General features: G+C 39.0%; 2 protein-coding genes across 2 annotated transcripts in view; one reads left to right on the top strand and one right to left on the bottom strand.

Annotated features, from left to right (window-relative positions):
* Positions 1 to 139: 139 nt before the first annotated feature.
* KIAA1143 (KIAA1143 ortholog) lies at positions 140 to 8527 on the bottom strand. Its single transcript, XM_012638831.1, has 3 exons — positions 8391 to 8527; positions 1428 to 1572; positions 140 to 432 (listed from the first exon to the last, which is right to left on the bottom strand). Exons 1-3 carry the CDS (start codon positions 8496 to 8498, stop codon positions 221 to 223), a joined length of 465 nt encoding a protein of 154 aa, XP_012494285.1. The 5' UTR covers positions 8499 to 8527; the 3' UTR covers positions 140 to 220.
* A 237-nt stretch (positions 8528 to 8764) lies between these two features.
* Positions 8765 to 21833, top strand: part of KIF15 (kinesin family member 15) — a 90265-nt gene continuing 77196 nt past the window's right edge. Inside the window, exons 1-5 of the mRNA XM_012665611.1 lie at positions 8765 to 8783; positions 13945 to 13987; positions 14572 to 14755; positions 16390 to 16466; positions 20772 to 20809. Coding sequence (XP_012521065.1) covers positions 8765 to 8783; positions 13945 to 13987; positions 14572 to 14755; positions 16390 to 16466; positions 20772 to 20809 — 361 coding nt within the window. The remainder of the gene's footprint in view (positions 8784 to 13944; positions 13988 to 14571; positions 14756 to 16389; positions 16467 to 20771; positions 20810 to 21833) is intronic.

The raw sequence follows: 21833 nt of genomic DNA, 5'->3' as shown, positions 1-21833 counted from the left end.
GTCTACAATCCAGCCGGGTTTGAGTACTTGGAGATCAATGAACAGCACATCAGCTCCTTTGTCTTCCCCGTCTCTGAACAAGTTCCCAGTGCCTATTATTAAACTTTTTCCTGTATTTTCTAAATCTTCTATAATGAACTCCTTATAATTAGGAAAAAAATGTTATTTTAAAAAACACCCCATATATTTTCCAGGGAGACTATGTCCAAAATGTTTATACTTACTCATTTTCATCTTCATTGTCAAAAGAAAGGAGGCTACTGTTTTTAATTTGTTTTTGTGAGTTCTTTTTAACTGAGTCCCGATTTATTTCATCTTCATTTGGCTTTTTCTTTTTTGAGCTTGCTGTTAAACCTGAATATTTTTCATCTGAGGGACGTTTGACTGGTTTTCGATACATGATTCTTCCATCAGCTGGAGCTGGTTCTTCCTCTGAGCAAAAACAAATTTTTAATAACATTCTTCTCTCCTCATTATTTTGCCTTTATCAGAGAGTCAAATGGCAAGAAAATCTCATATTTAAGGATATCCTCAAGTCAATTCAGTCTGGTCTTCTGCACTGCCTCTAGCTATAGGCCCTATAAGGCCCTATAGGCAGTCACTCAATAAAAACTCACTTACTGAAGTATTCCATAATACTGCCAGTCCTAATTAATTACAGTTGGGTTGTATTTTTAAGTACTTTCAAAAGTGATTGTTTGGAACTGCAGTATTTTTCCCTAAAATAATGTAATAAATGTGTAGCATACCACACACTTCAGGCACTAATTAAATAGACCTTTATTGACTGGTTATAAACCTAACCACTTATTTTTTTAAAAACTGGATATTTTTACTCAAATTAACACTTAATCCTCATAACAATCTAATAAGGTAGGTACAATTATTGTCCCCATTTTTTTTTTTTTTTTTTGAGACAGAGTCTCACTGTGTTGCCCGGGCTAGAGTGCCGTGGCGTCATCCTAGCTCACAGCAACCTCAAACTCCTGGGCTCAAGTGATCCTTCTGCCTCAGCCTCCTGAGTAGCTGGGACTACAGGCATGCGCCACCATGCCCGGCTAACTTTTTGTATATATTTTTAGTAGTCCGATTAATTTCTTTCTATTTTTAGTAGAGACGGGGTCTCGCTCTTGCTCAGGCTGGTCTCGAACTCCTGAGCTCAAACAATCCGCCCGCCTCGGCCTCCCAGAGTGCTAGGATTACAGGCGTGAGCCACCGCGCCCGGCCGTCCCTATTTTTTTGATGAGGAAATTAGCACTGAGAAATGAAATAACTTGCTCAAGGTTACATATATGGTAAGTGTCAAAGCCAAGCCCTGAACCTAGAAATGTCTCCTTCAAACATACCATACTAGTACATAAAATAAAACAACTTCATACTCCAGCCTCCTTAAATTGTTAGAAAAACCACATTACTTTCAAGTATACCTGCTTTGGCAGCCTTTATTTCTGCTTTAATTTTCATGACTTCTTCAGCTGACAGATCTCCTTTTTTAACCACCACGACTTGGGGCTGTTCATCTTCTTTGTCACTGTAATCACCATCTTCATCTGGGAGCGGAGGCTGGATTCTCTAGGGGAAGACACAAATATGATGTTAGGGCACTGACTTTGAATGAAATACAACCACTGCCTCTGTGAGAAACCGTATCATTGAAATGAGAAGGGTAACTTTATTAACTAAAAGTGTTTGGCCATGAATTTTTAAGTAACTCCAAAGAGACTAAACTTACCATGTGAGGAAACAGGTCTGCCTGCCCGTCATGCTGGGGTGCCTGTCCAGTGGAACTTGCTTCTATCTCCGTAGGGCCTCGCTTGCAGTTGCTAGTATCTGGGGCCCTCTGCTTTGGCTACTGCTGTCATTCTTAGCCTACTCAGGGCAGCACTGAACCACGTTGGTTCTCATTGCTCATCGACACTTTTCACCTTCTTCTCAAAGATGCAAAAGGACAGATGTGGCAAGCATAAGCCTTTGCCTGTATCCCTTTATCCTGCTGGAGTGCAGACGTGAAACCTGAGGACCAGAGCTATTTTTAGGCATAAGAAAGGCAGCCACCTGCTTTGGGTGGTATAAGTGGAAAGACTCAAGGAGCTTGGATCCTTGCTGGCATTCCTTGAGCTGCTGTACCAGTCTGGGACTGCTGACCTCAAACACCACCAAAATACAGAAAGAAGGAAGTAAAAGGTACTCGTTCTCTCACCTCTGCTCATCACTTCTCCCTTCTAACAGCTTCAGTTTGGTGGATAGCCTATCAGCTATTTTCCAAGTGTATACAAATGTGTAGGTATAGGAAACATTTTGTTTACAAAATACTGTACATATTACTCTATGACTTGGATTCTTTTTTGTGAGTTCAAATTATGAAATTTCTCAAGCATAAATTGCAGAGGATAACAGAAGCCACATACTACTCACTGTATACATGTAACGAATGGTAACATTTTGCCAGTTGATTTCAGATTTTTTTAAAATGTCAGGCACCATAAAGTCCCACTCTGCCAAATTTTGTACTTAAAAATAGCTTTGTACAGTACTCTGAGATACATATAAAATTATCTGATTTTTAAAAATCACTGCCTTATATTTAATTATACAGAAGGTTATTTAATAATTTCTTTGAGCACTACCCTGTAAATAAAGCCCTGCATGACCTGGCCTCAGCCTATAACCACTGCTTTATCCCCTATCACTCTCTCATGGTGTCTACAATCCAGCCGGGTTTGAGTACTTGGAGATCAATGAACAGCACATCAGCTCCTTTGTCTTCCCCGTCTCTGAACAAGTTCCCAGTGCCTAGAAAGCCCCATTGGCCCTGGCCAACTCCTACTTACGCTGCCTTCAAGACTTAGATCCTCTAGAAAGAAGTGCTTAATTTCACCTCCTCTTCTTTCTTACTCTCACAGGGAGCACGTATTACACTGCCATCTCAATGCTTTTCTGTTTGTCACCATTAGGCAAGCTCCTTTTAGAGAGGTACTATGTGTTTCATCTCTGTATCTAAAGGTGCAGAACCTAGAAAGTATCAGGGACTCAAAAATTATTTGTTGATCAACTCATGAAAGACCAACAGGATGAAAGAGGATGAACTACCTGAGGCCTTGGCAAGTTACTCACAAGCACATTCATCCATTTTGTCTACATCTCCAGTTCCCAAGTCTGCTCTATCACTCAACAAGTGAATTCTCTTTAATGATATCCATGTTAGTTCACTGTTAGTTCATCAGTTTCTGCCAATTTTTCTCTGAAATTTTCCAATAAATGACCACAAACAATAATTAGTAAGTATTTTTAGGTAATTAATAATTATTTTTAGCCAAGGATATGGTAAAGTGAAATATAATCATTCCTGGTGTTCATTAGGTTAAGAATCATTAATTCTGACTCTCTTCTCTTTTTTTCTTTTTTTATGTGACTAGCTGGAAAACAAGAGAAGCAGTCTAGGGACAGTGGCAGTAGCCACTGAGGACTGTTCAAAGTCATTCATGAATTAACTATCAAGAAGGCGAATGAGATGAGCTTAATTATATGATTTCCCATGAAACTCTTTTTTGTTAATAGATCACTAAAATGCTGATTACAGTAATCCCCCCTTATCCTCGGTTTTGCTCTCCATGGTTTTAGTTGCCTGCAGTCCACTTCAGTCTGAAAGAAGGGTAAGTACAATATTTAGAGAGACAGCAGGTTCACATAACTTTTTTTTTAAAGTATATTGTTATAATCATTCTATTTTATTATTAGTTATTTTTGTTGATCTTTTACGATGTCTAATTTATAAATTAAACTTTATCATAGGTATGTATGTATAGAAAAAAACAATATATATAGGGTTTGGTACTATCTGTGGTTTCAGGCATCTATAGGTGGTCTTGGAACCTATACCCTGTGGGTAAGGGTCGATACTGTATATTGCTGAACTGATTAAGAATGAAGTGGGTCTCTCAAACTGGAACATGGGGTACCTCTCTAAGGAAAACTCTCTTGATTAAATAAATAAGCCAGAATCTCTGATATTAGCTGGAAAGCTTTCTCTGAGTTCTCCTAAGATGGCACTATAAGCTATAATTCTCAAGGTGTCAACTATGTGCATATGATCATCACCAGAACCTCAAGCAAAGTTAGGCCTCATATTCTCCTCATTGCTGAATACATGACCCTTTTCTCAAACCTCATCCTCTTTGTCATTATCACTATTTTTGGTCATGGGGGACAGTCACTCCCTGATTGTGTTACCTCTAGGAAAAATGGCTCCTTCTTACCTACTGAGTAGCCATCTATGGCCTCATCTCTACTGGTCCTTCTATCACTTCTACACATAGTCCATGACTCCCATCTTGACACCTTTACCCATGCTGTTCCCTCCATCTCTACCTGCTGACCTACCCATGCTCAAGACTCAAATCTAAGTATCTCCTCCTCCATGAATCCTTGCACAGACAAGCATAGTCATCCAACCAATATAACTGTCACCCAGTGCTTAGTGCCAGGCACTGTGTTAGGTGCTGGGAAAACTGGGGGGGTGGCTCACGCCTGTAATCCTAGCACTCTTGGAGGCCAAGGCAGGAGGATCACTTAAGCTCAGGAATTCGAGACCAGCTTGAGCAAGAGACCCCGTCTCTAAAAAACATAGAAAGAAATTAATCAGACAACTAAAAATATATAGAAAAAATTAGCCGGGCATGGTGGCGTACGCCTGTAGTCCCAGCTTAAAGAGTTCAACAGAGGAGTAACTGGGGAGCTTCAAAGGGGTTCAGAGAGGTGGTGACCTGTGAAATCAGAGAAGAGGCAGGGCAGGAAGGTGTTAAAGAACATGACATTTTGGAGATCTATCTCTTTGTCCTTTCAGAGCCTGGCACAGTGCCTGGAATTAGTACATCATACTCGCTGTACTGGTGTACCTTGAAGATACTGTGGGTTTGGTTCTAGACCACCTCAATAGAGCAAATATCAAAATAAAGTGAGTCACACAATTTTTTTGCCTTCCCAGTGCACATAAAAGTTATGTTTATACCATACTGTAGTCTATTAAGTATGCAATAACATTATATCTAAAAAACAATGTACATACCTTAATTTAAAAATTCTTTATTGATTAAAAATGCTAAGGATCATCTGAGCTTTCACTGAGTTGGACTTGTTTTGCTAGTGGAGGGCCTTGCCTTGATATTGATGGCTGCTAACTGATCAGGATGGTGGTTGCTGAAGGGTGGGATGGCTGTGGCAATATCTTTTTTTTTTTTTCTGAGACAGAGTCTTGCTCCGTGGCTGGGGCTAGAGTGCCGTGGCATCAGCCTAGTTCACAGCAACCTCAAACTCCTGGGCTTAAGCAATCCACCTGCCTCAGCCTCAGTAGCTGGGACTACAGGAGTGTGCCGCAATGCCCGGCTAATTTTTCTATTTTTAGTAGAGATGGGGTCTCACTCTTGCTCAGGCTGGTCTCCAACCCCTGACATCAAGCGATCCTCCCACCTCGGCCGCCCAGAGTGCTGGGATTACAAGTGTGAGCCACCACGCCCGGCCCAATTTCTTAAAATAAGACAACAATAAAGTTTGCCCCATCTATTGTCTCTTCCTTTAGTAAAAGATTTCTCTGTTGCATGTGATGCTGTTTGATAGCATTTTACCCATAGTAGAACTTCTTTAAAAATTGAAGTCAGTTCTCTCAAACCCTGCTGCTGCTTTATCAACTAAGTTTATGTACTAGTTTAAGTCTTTTTTTTTTTAAATCTTTTTTCTTAGCCCAAACTTTTCTGTAGAAAGAACTAAGTCTTTTGTTGTCATTTCAACAATGTTCACAGAATGAAAGAATTGGGGGCAGGAAGAAAAAATAAAAAGAAAATGATGTTTACAGAAGCAACTCCTCATCCATTCAGGTTTGATCATGAGATTGCAGCAATTCAGCCACATATTCAGGCTCCACTTCTAATTCTAGTTCTTTTGCTATTGGTACCACATCTGCAGTTACTTCTTCCACTGAAGGCTCAATCCCTCAAAATCATCTATCAGGGTTGGAATCAACTTCTTCCAAACTCCAAGTAATGTTGATATTTTGACCTCCTCCCATCAACCACAAACATTCTTCATGGCATCTAGAACGGTGAATCCTTCCCAGAAAGTTTTCAATTTACTTTGCCCAGATCCATCAGAGGAATCACTATGTATGGCAGCTATAGCTTATGAAATGTATTCCTTAAACAAGACGTGAAAGTAGAAATTACTCCTTGATCCATGGGCTATAGAATGGATGTTGTGTTAGCAGGCATAAAAACAACATTCACCTCCTTGTACAACTCCATGGGAGCTTTTGGGTGACCAGGTGCATTGTCAATGAGCAGTAATATTTTGAAAGGAATCTTTTTTTCTGAGGTCTCAACGGTGGTGCTAAAATATTCAGTAAATCATACTATAAACATATGTGCTGTCATCCAGGCTTTGTTTTTCCATTTACAAAGCACAGAGTAGATTTAGCATAATTCTGAAGGGCCCTACAATTTTCAGAATGGTAAATGAGCATTGGCTTCAGCTGCATTAGTCACCAGCTGCATTAGTCCCTAACAAAAGTCAGTCTGTTCTTTGAAGCTTTGAAGCCAGGCATTGACTTCTCTTCTCTAGCAGGGAAGATGTCCTAGAGGGCATCTTCTTCCAACATAAGGCTATTTTGTCTACATTGAAAATCTATTGTTTTGTATAGCCACCTTCATTGATTATCTTAGCTAGAGCTTCTGGATAACTTGCAGCAGCTTCTCCATCAGCACTTATTGCTTCACCTTGCACTTTTATGTTATGGAATCCAGCTTCTTTCCTTAAACCTCATGAACCAACCTCTGCTAGCTTTTTCTCATGCAGCTTCTTCACCTCTCTCAGACTTCATAGAATTGAAGACAGTTAGTACCTTGCTGTGGATTAGGCTTTGGCTTAAGGGAATGTGGTAGCTGGTTTGATCTTCTATCCAAACTACTATTTTTCCCTATCTACAATAAGGCTGTTTCACTTTCTTATCATTTGTGTATTCACTGGAGTAGCACTTCTGATTTCCTTTAAGAACTTTTCCTTTGCATTCACAACTTGGCTGTTTGGCACAATTGGCCTGGCTTTTGGTCTCTCTTGGCCTTTGACATGCCTTCCTCACTAAGCCTAATCATTTCTAGCCTTTGATTTAAAGTGAGAGACATGGGACTCTTCTTTCCACTTGAATATTTAGAAGCCACTGTAGGGTTAATTAGCCTAATTTCAATATTGTTGTGTCTTAGGGAATAGACACGAGGAGAGGAAGAGAGACAAGGGAATGGCTGGTTGGTGGAGCAGTAAGAATACACAACATTTATCAATTAAGTTCACTATATCATATGGGTGTGGTTCATGGCACCTCAAAACAATCAGAATAGTAACATCAGAGATCACAGATCACCATAACAGATAATAATGAAAAAGTCTGAAATATTGTGACGATTACCAATGTGACACAGAGCCAAGAAGTGAGCACATGCTGTTGGAAAAATGGTGCCAATGGACTTGATGAAGCAGGATTGCCACAAACCTTCAACTCATTAAAAATGCAATATCTGCAAAGCTCAGTAAAGCAAAAGCACAATAAAACAAGGTATGCATGCACTGAATAATTTCATGTAAGTCAATCTTGTCTCTTTTACTAAGCTCTGAGTGACTTGAGTGGTAGGTCTTACTGCAAGTACTAGACAGAGTGCTAAATATATTTCTCCACACATCATTTAAACATAATGGTCTGTTCCTATTGAAAGAGGTATGGCAAATTTTGGTGTGAACCAGTTAGGGCTGAAGCCTAGGAGGCTCAGAAGTTGACTCCCATTGATTCCCAGTCCCCAGACTACAGTAATCAGGTTCTGGATCTTTCCTGAAGTTCCTGTTCTATTCATAACCAAGATATTTAAGTCTTCTGCCTACTCTTTGTCTTCTTTGCTTGCTTTTTTCGTAAAAACAAAGCATAGAAATAGATCCAGACATTCCGCCAAAGACGTTCCAGACTCCAGTCCTAGGACACTGGGTCATTTGATCGAGCGGCCTGTTTCTTTATCTAGAAAGCAGGACGTAGCTACCACTTACCCTGCTAACTCACAGGTTTCAAGAAAAGCAAGTGGAAAGAACAGAGAAGAAAGTTATCTTTCTTTACCATTTACCAGAGACGAGACGCTTTACCTACATCAGGTCATTTTCAAAAACCCAGCAGCGCTCTGATAAACGACACAGAGCGAGATTCCTGGGCGTAAGAGGCTGTAGTCGCTTGCAAAGGACCAGCTTGGAGTCAGCGCTCCGTGCCAATCGGGGGCCAGGAGCGTCGGTACCTGGCTTCCAGGTCAAGGCAGAAGCCGGAAGTGGCGGGTCGCGTTTCTGAAGTAACGCGACCACCCCGGGCTCACCTTGGTCTCTACGGTGGGCCCTTCCCTGAAGCCGACCCGCTCCTTGAAGCGGGCCAGAAACGCCGGCTCGGCTGGCCGCACGTACGACACCTGGTTCCGCTTGCTCATGACAGCACTGAAAAGACAAGCTCCCTGGCCGACACTGAGAGTACAGAGGCGATGGCGCTTACTAGTGTCGTCACCGGGACCACGCCCCTGATGCGCAGTCCGGGCAACATGGCGGCCTCCGTGCTGGCGTCAACGTTTGGTCCCAGCGCCAAATTCAAATTCGCGGCCATCTTGAGCGGGCCGGATCCCGTGGCGCGGCGCGCCTGGAGGTGGGGGCATCCGTACCATCCGTACCATCGGTCTCGGGATCGAGAGGTGAGGGCGCTATGGCACCCGGCTGCAAAAGTAAGTCAAGAGTCCCGACTTCGAGACGCCGTCCTCCCCGCCAATATAGCTGTGACAGGACGACAGTCCTCGGTCGCCCGCAGGGTTCCTTACTGGGTGTGAAGGGCAGGAACTGACCGGGCGGCAGGAGCGTTTGGAATCTCTGTCCCTCAGAGACAATACGCTGGTGGAAGGGCTTTCATCCCTTTCTTCTGTGCATTGCGTGCAGGCTAGCAGCCTGGCGCAGTTTTAGGCTCTTGGGATGAGCAGTGAACCTGCCGTTCTTGCTTTTGTTCTCTCGGTTCTTCCGTTTCTTCGCTCGCCTCTTACCATGTCCCGATCAGGGCTACCTCAGTAAGTAGCCTTGCCTGAGGATCCGCCCTTGCCCTCACCACCACCTGCATTTTTACACATTTTTGACCTTCCTGAGGGAAGGATTTATTTATGTTCCAAACACCTTTTTCTCTTTTGGATAGTCTCTCCGTAGATAAGGGAATTTTAAAGCACAAATTTTAGTAATGTCTTTATATACTCACAATATCTATTTTCACCTAAAGGAGACCTGTCCAATTTCTTCCTTTTTTTTTTTTTTTTTCACGGAGGAGAGAGCACTGTCATTTTTGCTTGTGATAAACCCTTCAATTTTCACTAATTTCTTGAAATGTGCTGTTCTGTGTACGTGTGCCACTTACATTGGCTAATCTCTTAAGGAGTCTTGTTTTTTAAAGCTGATTATGAGCTTGTCATGGTCCTGTCCATGGCTGGACTTCGAAGTGTTTCCCCAGTTCTTGAGCTCCTGGCTTGGAATCGCAAGCCTTGGCCCATGTGACCGAGAGAGATGACACACACTCAGCAAAGTATGCCTGAAGAATTTATTGTAAGAAAAGTTTAAGGGTGCAAAACGAAAGTACATTTCCTAAGGGGAAATGGATCTGTCTCCACGAGTGGAGAAGACATTGTCTCCTATGTTTTTCCTTTGATATGCTAGTATTATATGTTGATGTAAAGGTCAGGTGTAATTACTTATGACTATATGTCACAGGTTTTGAGGTCTGAATTTTTCCAGATATGGACATAACTTAAAGGTTATGTTCCAGGCATTCCCTTCTCCTATACGTGTAATGGGGAAAGTCACCGTTTATGGTGTTTGTCTATTTTTTGATTGGTGGTCACCGTTCCATGGTCTAATTACACAATTCTTTAAGACTGAAATAACTGTTTCCTCTGGTTATTTTTCTGTAACTATTTCCTTCTTATTGTTTTTCTTTAACTGTTTCCTCCTCCTTGTTTTTCTGCTCCTATCATTCCATTATCTCTTGATTTCCTGTCCCTAACATTCCATTACCTCTTGTTTTTCTGTCCTTAACAAGCTGATTTAGTGGGATCTTTGTGAAGGATTTGAAGAGTGATGGGGAGATGCCTATGTTAGATGATTGAAGAAATTGTGACCTTGTGGCATTTGCACCTTCCGACAGCGTTAAGATTTCTAGCTCTCTGTCAATTGCAATTGTTTTGGTGGGGTTGTTTTATTAACCTTTTAGGTCAATCATACCATTATCTGAACACCTCATTATGCTATCTTTTTCCATCTAAAATATTCTTTTTCCTTCACCATTTTCAGTATTCATGGACTATGAGCATACAAGTTGGTATATTATTAGATGGAAATATTCATCCTGCTTTCTGCACAATCACAGTATTTGTTCTTTGTTTCCACCTTATCGATAAGTTCAGTAAACCTGGACTCAAGCAAAAGATCATTGATGGCTGTGACATAAGTGAAGCATCTGCTTATTTAATGGAAAGTGATATTTGTGTGTTACTGCCTATTAAAGGGCTCTGGTCAGTCTGTAAACTGAAGTTGAGAACCTTTCTAAAAGTGATGGGAGCAAAGATACTCACAGCTTCTCTTTATGATGGTGGTGATGCCATGGGGAATTTATCCACTCCCTTAAGTTTGTTAGCAAAATTGAGGTTGATGATATTCCAGGTAAGTGCTTCTTGCATTCCTAGAAGTCCAGAGGTCTGGTCTATGAAGTGGGAACACACAGGAGGATGAAGCTCACTGCAACTTTTACTTTATGCCTATGAAGGCTGTCTCTAGCGACAACTATTGGCACCACGGGTTGGGAACTGTGAAGTCAGAGAAATAAGAAAGTGAAAAGTTACCCCTATGAAATTGACTGGTAAATCCAGTCTTAAACAGATTCCCTTTCTGCACTTGATCTTAGCCAAAAGGCCGAGAAGCGATCGAATTCCCTTTCTGAACTTAATCATGTTTGGGCAAATGACTGATGAGTATTTATCTAGACTGCAGGGTAAAGCATCTGATGGTCTTTTTAAAGCAAGAAGAATATTTTTAGAATTCACTATTTTGTTGAAGTATAACTTATATGCAGTAAAGGGCACAAATCTTGAATGCTGTTCAACAAATTTTTATATATGAATACACTCGTGTAACCACCAGCCCAAAAACTGTTCCTGTACTCCAGAAAGTTCCCTTTCACTCTTCCCAGTCAATAACTACCCTGCTCCCAGTCATTACTGATTTTTATCATCGCTGGTTAGTTTTGCGTGTTCTTGGACTTCATATAAATGATACAGTATATATTCTTTTTTTATGTTCTGGCTTTTACTGAACGCTGTGTCTGTGAGCATTGTCCGTTGTATGTAGCAGCACTTCTTTTTCATTGCTGTGTAGTGTTCCATTGTATGAGCATATCATTATTTGTTTATTCTCCTGTTGATGGACATTTGAGTTTCTAGATTGGGCTATTATGAATAAAGCTACAGTGAATAGTCTTCAACATATCTTCAGGCAGGCACACAGAACCTCAAAGTTGAAAGAATTTTACATTAAATGTCTACAGAGGACTTTCTTTTAATGTCAAAATAATTATAGCCACATGATAAGCTTTTGTACTCCCTTTAACCTTTGGAGGCTGCATAATGAGGTAGTTAAGAGTAGGATATCTGGATCCAGGATGGGTGAATTCAAGTTCTAGCACTTTTCAATGATGCTTTCTTAGATCTCAATTAGAAATCATGGCAGAACTGTCTAATTTTGTGTAATTTTTGATTTCATTATATGTTACTATTTGCTTATTAACTTTATTTAAGTAAACGTTTTACTTTGGAATCCTTTTAGATTTACAAGCTAAATTGCAGGCCTGTTACACATGTGCAGTTGTTATACATGTGCAGATCAAAATTCATCTGATCACTTATAGAGATCTCTGCAGAGATGAAGAGCTGGCAGCCTACCCTCTGGGCTTGTTATTGTTATTTGCTTGCTTATTTATTTAGCAACTGGCTGGATTGACTTAGTGAGGTCTGTTTCTCTCCCATGGTGTTAAGCCTTTGATGTTGCTCCTCAGGGAAGCACAGCTTTGGATATGCCCACAGTTATCCTGGGATGTCAGTGATTTTGGTAGGGATCTTTTTCTCTGGCCACACTTGGCTGTTAAACTCCAATTGCTAGCTGATTGCTCTACTGTTTTCAACAATGCCCCGGGGCATAAATTGCCCTACAAGCTACTCCAATTAAATTCTTGCTCCTTTGAAATAGTAGTTTCTGAGGTCCGTGTTTGATATTTGTTGTGACTCCAGTTTAGCTGTGCCTAGCTGTCTTACTATTTCCCATTTTCTCCTGCAAAGTAACAGGCCTGCAGCTTAGCTTGTATCTTGAATATCTTCATAATTACCTTTCACTACAACCTCCACTGTTCTTGAGAGTGCCCTTACATTTGAACTTCTCTGTGCTCTGTTGCAAATAAAGTCGGCTCCTTTGGGAAGAGATTAGAAGCTATCTGTTTATGGCCTGTCTCTTCCCCAAAGCAAAGTCTCTGAGCCTGGATGCTGGGGATGGGGATAATGGCAGTCTTGTCTCTGAGTGACATCCTCATTCTAGTTGCTGAGCAATTCGTTGGTCGGCGGGAGTATAGCAGCCTGGTATCTTCTCAACTTTCCTTTCCTAGTGTGGAACCACTGCCTCATGAACTGGGCCAAGGGTAATTAGGACCCCAGTGTACTCAGCATGCAGCAGCCAAGGTAGAGCCTCTGTTCCACAAATTAGGGCTGGGACAGAAAAGGGAGCCCTCACCTCTCAATGAAACTTGTCTGGGACTTAACCTCAGCAACAGGTGGTTAGCTGGAGACAGAATGAGAAACTCTGACTTCCTGCTACTCCTGGGAAGAAAGTCCTCTAATTAGGACCTGAAGGAAGAGGAATCCCTGTGTTCTTGGTTGCTTCAGTCTGGAGTGGAATCTCTGCCTCGCTGAGCTGGGAGGGAGAGAGTGATCTTGGTTCAAATAATACAAAATCACCTTTCTTACTGAATTTTAATAAATTTTCTTGAATAGATATTTCTTCATTTGCTGTTTGCCTTTAGGAACATTTCCAGAGGCTTTAATTTTTTTTTTTTTTTTTATTTTACCAGTTTCACTGGGGAGTGGGTCAGTGGCATTCCTCACAATGTCATACCAGTCGTTGACCTCTGACTTCTTTTTTTAACAGAATCATTCTGTCTGCTAGGTTGAGAATAGATGGGGGTGGGAGGAGCAGAGAGACTGTCATAATAATCCAAGTAAGAGATGTTGCTGACTCGATTCCATGGTGATGGCAGTGGATTTGACAAGAAGTTGTAGGATTCTGGATATATTTTGAAGTTAGAGCCAAAGATTTTCTGACAGGTTGGATATGGAGAGTGAGAAAGAATGGAGTCAGGGATGACTATATGGTTTTTGGCCTAAGCAACTGGAAAGATGGAGTTGTCATTAACTGAGATAGAGAAGTACATTCAGGGTGAGGGCAGGGCCACCGGGAGCTCAGGTTTGGACCTGTTAAATCTGAAACATTGCCCACTGGACATCCAGTTGGAGATATCAAGCAGGCAATTAGATATAAGAGTTTGGGGCTCAGGAGAGCCGTGCAAGGAGAAGGTTTAAATTTGGCAATCATCAGTAGGTATTTAGCATTTAAAACCACGAGACTGGATGTCATCACCAATGTAATGGGTTAGGATAGAACAGAGAATAGGATCAAGGCCAGGGCTCTGGAGTGCCCCACTGTTCATGTCAGGGATCTGAGGAAGCTGAGGCATGTCTGCAACTGAGGAGTATGTTAGAGAAGAATAGCATTTCTATGTTGCAATTTTAATTAATTTTTATCTTTTTTTTCTAGCTGAGTTACGCAGTGTGACAAACTATCAGCCTAACCAGCCCAGGTAAGAAAAAAATTGATGAACCTCAAAGAATTAGGGATGTAATATTTCTAAAACAACCATTTAACATAGTAAGGGGTACTTGTTTCAAAATTTAACTTGGTCCTAGACCAGCTGGAAATACGGGAAAATCACATACCTTCCCTGCCCTCTCACTTTCTAGGCTAAAGAATGGAATCAATAGCATAATTCTCCCTTGGAATGACTTATTTTATTATTGCTGGTAAGAGGAAAATGAGAGATGAGCAGTGCTTGGAATCCCTTGAAATGAACTCCTTTCGAGTTCCTTTCAAGTAAAGGATTGTGAAGGTGCCACAACCCTTTTACCAACCCTTTACTGTGAAGTAAATCAGTAAAGAGTGTGGGCCATGTGAGAAAATTATTTTTTTATTTATTTTTTAATTTTTTTTCACCGCCCCCACCCCCAGGTGTGAGACTTTTAAAAGAGGTAAATTTAAATGGGGTAGGTCTTGGGCTTTGTAGGGGAAACTCTCGTTATAGAACATTAGAGGCAATGTGAGACTCACATCCTTGTTCAGTTTTCTTTTCTCCAGTAAACTTAGCTGTTACATGTTTTTTGTCTTTAGTAATGAAGGTGATGCCATCAAAGTTTTTGTGCGAATTCGTCCACCTGCAGAGGGTTCTGGGTCAGCTGATGGCGAGCAAAGCTTATGCTTGTCTGTGCTGTCCTCCGTGAGTCTCCGGCTGCACTCCAATCCTGAGCCCAAGATCTTCACGTTTGATCATGTTGCAAACATGGACACCACTCAGGTAATGATAACTGGAAACTTAACTTTTCACTTGGAACATGGAAGGCTTTGTTATTTGTAAGAATTTCATTTTTGTTCTCTTTTTAGTTTGGTAGATCTCAGATAAGGAAGCTCAAACATTCCATACATCTACTATTAGATTTTACATCTAATTTTATTGATTGATTTTCTTCTTTCTTCAAATTTTGTACCAGAATGACACAAGCCTGCCTTACTTTCCCTTTCTATTCAGTGATGGAGGTTAGCGAGTATGTACTTTTCCGGGGCACTTGAATGACTGATTAATAAGTGCAGCTGAATTACCTAGTTTAAGGATATAGGATTACTATGATGTTAATAACTGCTTTTCTAATTAAGGCCAATTTAACTGAGATCTAGTTAGTGCTATCCAATAGAACTTTCTACAATGAGAGAAATGTTCCGTATCTATGCTGTCCTTTATTGAAGCCTCTAGGTAGCCCCATGTGACTGTTTAAGTTTAAATTAATTAAAATGAAATAAAATTAAAACTTCAGTGCTTCAGATGCCCTAGCCACATATGGCTATTGAGCCCTTTTAATGTGGCTAGTGTGTCTGAGGCACTAATTTTATGTCTTATTTAATTTTAATTAATTTAAATAGCCACATGTAGCTAATGGCTACTGTATTAAACATCACAGATCTTGATTATTCCTGCTATACACATGAATGTTTTTGGTAAGACATTTAGATCTTTAGATCTTTTTCCTTTTCATCTGGAGCATTGCTGGCCAATAGAAATATAAAGTGAGCTACACATATAATGTAAAATTTTCTAGTAGCCACATTAAAAATAAAGTAAAAAGGAACAGATAAAATTAATTTTAATATATCTTATTTAATATATCCAATATATCCAAAATATCATTTCAACAGGTAATCAATATGAAGTAAAATTATTAATGAGATATTTTCCATTTTTTTAATACTCTTCCAAATCTGATATGTATTTTATACTTATGGCACATCTCAATTTGGGGCTATGTATTTTATGCTAATACCAGTATAATGCAGTATTCTATATAAAATTCTGTATAAGGTTTAGATGTGTGCTTTAAATCTGTAATTGTATAGGAGATGAATGGACATAGTTGTGTTTAAAGTTTTATCATCTTACATGTTTTAGCCATTTTTCTTTTTTTTTTTTTTTTGAGACAGAGTCTCACTCTGTTGCCCGGGCTAGAGTGCCGTGGCTTCAGCCTAGCTCACAGCAACCTCAAACTCCTGGGCTCAAGCAATCCTACTGCCTCAGCCTCCCAAGTAGCTGGGACTACAGGCATGTGCCACCATAGCCGGCTAATTTTTTCTATATGTATTTTTAGCTGTCCAATTAATTTCTTTCTATTTTTGGTAGAAACAGGGTCTCGCTCTTGCTCAGGCTGGTCTTGAACTCCTGAGCTCAAACGATCCACCCACCTTGGCCTCCCAGAGTGCTAGGATTACAGGCGTGAGCCACTGCGCCCGGCCAATTTTTCTATAATGGATGTAATCTTCATATTATCACAAGTGATTAAAAATCTTAGCACTCAATTTTTATTGTTATATTGTAGAGTGTAGTTTGGGAAAAATGTTTTCATTTTTATGAAATGTTGACGTGTTTGCTGCTTACATTTGTAGGAGTCTGTATTCTCAACTGTGGCTAAGAACATCGTGGAATCTTGCATGAGCGGTTATAATGGTACCATCTTTGCATAGTAAGTCGTTGACTGTCCTTACGCAAGGGTATGATAGTAAGTGCTTATACTAATTTCCTATTGCTGTTGTAACAAATTACCACAAACTTAGTGTCTTGATCAACACAAATTTATTATCTTTGTTATCTTACAGTTTTGTAAGTCCAAAGTTCAACATGAGTCTCCCTGGGCTAAAATGAAGGTGTCAACCAGGATGCATTTCTTTATGGAAGCTGGACAGGAAAATCTGTTTCTTTTCCTTTTCCAGCTACTAGAGGACACCCACATTACTTGGCTAACAGCCCCTTTCCTCTGTCTTCAAAGCCAACAACATGCAACTCTCTGGCTCTTCCTTAGTCATGTCTCCCTCTGACTATAGTTAGAAATGGTTCTCTAGTTTTAAGGATTCATGTGATCAGATTGGCCCCACCTGGCTGACAAGGTAGATGGGTAGTGGAGAGGAGAACATCTATTATATATATATTTGAAATTCTTCTATAAGAAAGATTGATCTGTTCTCCCATTTACTTATTCAATTATTTATATGTTGTGGACTCATGTGTATTTATTTTTTACTTTGGATTATAATCCAATACTACATTATTTATCTTGTTGCTTGTATTGTTCTAGCTTTGGTCAGTGGGAGTCTTTTGAGGTTGGTTTCTATGTCTCTTCGATATATCCCATGCTTTTGTTTTTTTGATTCCTTCCTTCCTTTATGATGCTACAAGATGCTCCAGGCTCATCTTGTATTTCCCCTGCCCTATGCCTAGAATCAACCATTTCACCAAGGAGCTCTGGCTTCTTTTATTGGAGAGTGGTATTTAGAAACCACAATCTGGGCACTAGGTGTGTTTGTTGCTATTGGAATGTCATTGCTTCTAGGCCTCAGCAGACAGAGCTAGGTAATATATGTATATATACTAAATCATGTATACAGACATATCTATAATTGTATACCTATCCATTTATATATATATAAAGCTAAACATGAGTTCGTACTGATGTCTCTGACTCTAATCTAGTACCTCAGGATTATTCTAGCCTTCCTTTCTTATTTGTCTGTAACTTTCCTTGCTAACAATGAGAAACCTGGCTTCTACCATCTATCATCCATTTACTGACTTGTTCAACTCAGTATACATATAAAACAGTTTCAGAATTACCTGTATCCCTGTGAGAAAAAAAATTTACTGAATTCAGTGCTTATGTACAGTTCCTTTTTTTTTAACCTTATAATTTCTAGTCAGAACCTATTTTCTAAAGTTACTTAGGCCAGCTCCTTCCCACCCACTCCCTTCAGTGCAGTTATACCATGCTCTTGTAATATAATGCAGTTAGATGCATTCCATCCTGGGATTCCCCAACATCCTAATTGATGTGTTTCGTTTGTTTAGTTTGTATACTTTAAAGCTCACCAGAGGTTCCTTAACTTATGATGGGATTGTGTCCCAATAAACCCACTATAAGTCGAATATATTGTAATTTGAAAATGCATTTAATACATGTAATCTATTGAACATCATAGCTTAGCCTGGCCTACCTAAAACCTGCTTAGAACACTTACATTAGGCTGCAGTTGGGCAAAATAATGTAACACAAAACCTATTTTATAATGAAATGTTGAATATCTCATGTAATTTATTGAATACTGTTCAGAAAGTGAAAAACAGAATGGTTGTATGGGTATTCATCATTAACATACACAGCTGAAAGTACCATTATAAAGTCAAAAACTCTTAAGTCCTAAGTTGAATTGTCATTATGTCAGGGACCTTCTGTATTTATTGTCCCAAGTACCATAGAGAAGAGTCCCTTCACTTTCAGGGATCCCCTGTGCATCCCCATCCCCTTTGTAGCCAACCACTACCCGCTCCTTCCAACCCCTGGCATCCCCAGTAGACCAATATATTTTCCATTCCTATAGTTTTGCCTTTTCCAGAGTGTCATATGAATGGAATGATACAATATGTAGCCTTTTGGATCTGGCTTCTTGCTCTTAGTAAAACGCATTTAGGATTTATCTATGTTTTATGCACTGATAATAGCTTACTCCCTTTTTTTGCTGAATAGTATTTTATTGTATGGATGTACCCTAGTTTGTTTATACATTCACTCATTAAAGGATATCTTGCTTCTAGTTTTCAGCGATTATGAACAAATCAGGCATTTGAATATCACTTTTTGTGTGAACATAAGTTTTCAGATCACTTGGGTAAACACTCAGGAATGCAATTGCTGGGTCGTATGGTAAATCTATGATTAACTTTATAAGAAACTGCCAAGCTGTCTTCTAAAGTGGCTGTAGTGCTTTACATTTCCACAATCATGTATATTTAAAGTGAGTGATGATCCTATTTTTCTAAATGTTGACAGCCTGAAAACATTGCTATACGTTTAATGTTGGAATGTCAGCTATGGGTCCAGAAGGCATCATGACAGGATAATTATTTTTTTCTTTTTCTTCCAGCAGTAGGCTTTCTAATTCTATTTAGAACTAGAGGTTTTTAATAGGATATAGTGAATTATACAAATTATTTTGAGCAGCTTTCTGTTTGCACATATATCCCAGTTCTATAATTTGCTAAAAACACAAGAATAAAAATATTTTAACAATATATATAAAATATATATTATAAAATATATTAAGTTCAAAGCCTTGGCTCATATTGCACATATATTCCACTGTGAAAATTTGCCTTTGCTTTTTATGCTTATGGTCAGCAGAACTAAATGTTCTTTCTTAAGCAGTGAGACAAAGAGTAAAGATATTTTTTGTAGAATATTTTGTGGTGAAGTTCAAAAATGAATTTGAAATAATAGCCACAATTGCCAGAGATTATATATCTTCAGAAATGTTTTCTTTGAAGACCCTGTAGGCATACTACTTGTAATGTTTAATTCATCGTATATTCATTACTAACTTAATGAAAATTGGTTTCAGTAGTTGTGGATAGAAATAAGTAACACCTGGGAGAAGTGAGTGATTTATTGGTTGGGTGAGCATACATTCTGGTTTACCAAGGACAGTATCACTTGTAGAGTGATTGTTAATAGTGTACCCTTCACACTCAAGTGCCTGTTTGGACAATAATTTATAGGATTACCCTATTTGTAGGGGACTCAATAATATCCATTTCTCATTAGTAAAGAACTTTTTTCTTCTACTTCCAAAAGAAAGAGGTAAACAACTAGACCATACTGTTTTCTAGTTTTGGAGGGCGTTTAACCAAAAAGTAAATTCAAAATTTTATATTTTTGCTGTGAATCTAAGCTAAAGTCACTTAATACCCTGATTGACATCTATCTTTAACATACAACTTTCTTCTTTTTTTGTTACTCTTGTTTCTGTTAAATGGGATAGCAGAGATGACATGACATTATATACAAAAATCAAACCTATAGCATAAGGATTTTTTTTTTTTTTGAGACAGAGTCTCACTCTGTTGCCTGGGCTAGAGTGAGTGCCATGGCGTCAGCCTAGCTCACAGCAACCTCAAACTCCTGGGTTCAAGTGATCCTCCCGCCTCAGCCTCCTGAGTAGCTGGGACTATAGGCATGAGCCACCACGCCCCTCTAATTTTTTGTTTCTATTTTTAGTTGATTGGCTAATTTTTTTTCTATTTTTAGTAGAGATGGGGTCTTGCTCTTGCTCAGGCTGGTCTTGAACTCCTGACCTCAAGCAATCCTGCCGCCTTGGCCTCCCAGAGAGCTAGGATTACAGGCGTGAGCCACCGCGCCCGGCCATAAGGATTTTTTTATTGCTCTATTTTTAAACAAGGACAAATGTCTATAGACATTATAGTATCTTTCAAAGACAAAGAATTTAGGAAAGAAATTGCACTATTTTAGTATAACAAAAATTGGAAACATAAGTTCAATTGATTATGGTTAAATAAATTATGGTGCTACAAGATTCCATATCCATGGAATACTATATATAACTATCTATAGCTATTAAAAATAATGAGGCAGACCTGTATTTACTGACTTAGAAAGATGTCTGAGATAAAATTAAAGAAAAACAGGTTGCAAAGCAATATCATCCCAATTTTTGTAAATAAAAATTAAATGAAAATTCTGATGGCTATGTTTGTATTAATGTAGAAGCATTTACCAGACAGTTAACAATGGTTAGCTCTTGGTAGTGGAATTGGAGGGAAAAAAGGTGGCTCATTCACTTTTTATCTAATATAACTTAAAAATAGAAAATAAGCTAGCTTTTTGTGGGGAATATTTATATACTAATAGACTGTAGTAAAAATAGGAAGGTAGTCTTCTAAATTTTATGTGTAAAAATAATATATAAACCATTCTTTTTTACAGTGGACAAACTGGCTCAGGGAAGACATTTACTATGATGGGTAAGTATATTAAAGATTAACTTTTGCTGACTTAATTTACCCTTTCTGTGATAACAGCAACTAGTACATTTTTCAGGAAGGCATAATTTCTATACATCATGTTGATCTCATAAAATTTGGGATATACCCCAGGCTTCTGTAAGATTGCGAATTATTTGATAGCAAAGTCCAAGTGTTAATCGTGTTTTCAGCTATATTCCCCAGCTCAGTGCTTAGCACAGAGTATGTGCTCAATAAACAGTTTTTCAATAGGGCTTAATGAATTTTTATATATTTATACACCTGTATAGCCACTACCCAGATCAAGATTTTTAGTCAGTAACTATCCCCACCCCTGTCCCCTGGAGTACCTATTACTCTGACTTCTGTCTTCATTCGTTTTGCTTGTTTTTGAATGTCTGCAAATGAAATTTTACAGTATGTATTTCGTTTCTGGCTTGTTTTAGCATTAGGTTTCTAAGGTTCACTCATCTTGTTGCATGTAGTAGTAGTAGTTTATTTCCATTATTGTATAATATATTATTATATGAAAATACTACAAATATTCCATTCTACTGTTGATGATATTTGGATTATTTCAGTTTTCATTCTCAAGTATGTGTAGTATTACCTCATTGTGTGCTTATTTGCACCTCCCTGATGTCTTTTTTTTTTTCAGCATATTATGGGGGTACAGATGTTTAGGTTACGTATGTTGCCCTTTTCCCCCTCCGACTCCCTGATGTCTTTTGACAACTGAGTATCTTTCATGTATTTATTGGATATGTCAGTAACTTCTCTGTTGAAATCCCCATTCAAGCTTTCTTCCCATTTTAAAAATTAACTTGTTTTTTTCTTGCACATTTGTGGGGATTCCTTATAAAAGAGAAAGAGTAGCTTTTTGTCTATTATATAGATTCCAGATTTTTCTCTAGGTTTTTCATTTGTCTTGACTTACTTAAGATTTTTTGCTATGCTAAAGTTTTTTTTTTTTTTTTTTTTTTTTTTTGAGACAGAGTCTCACTCTGTTGCCTGGGCTAGAGTG

Source organism: Propithecus coquereli, unplaced genomic scaffold (genome assembly GCF_000956105.1).
Source record: "Propithecus coquereli isolate 6110/MARCELLA unplaced genomic scaffold, Pcoq_1.0 Scaffold1, whole genome shotgun sequence".
NCBI classification, from domain to species: Eukaryota; Metazoa; Chordata; class Mammalia; order Primates; family Indriidae; genus Propithecus; species Propithecus coquereli.
Note: the sequence above shows the minus strand (reverse complement) of the source record. Positions and strands in the feature narration are given on the sequence as shown.

Bases quoted from the DNA above. Each gene is read 5' to 3' on its own strand.
- KIAA1143 (XM_012638831.1), bottom strand. From the start codon at position 8,498: ATGAGCAAGCGGAACCAGGTGTCGTACGTGCGGCCAGCCGAGCCGGCG. The intron at 1,573-8,390 runs GTGAGCCCGGGG...GTCTTCCCCTAG, and splicing joins GGCCCACCGTAGAGACCAAG to AGAATCCAGCCTCCGCTCCC. The intron at 433-1,427 runs GTATACTTGAAA...GTTTTTGCTCAG, and splicing joins AATAAAGGCTGCCAAAGCAG to AGGAAGAACCAGCTCCAGCT.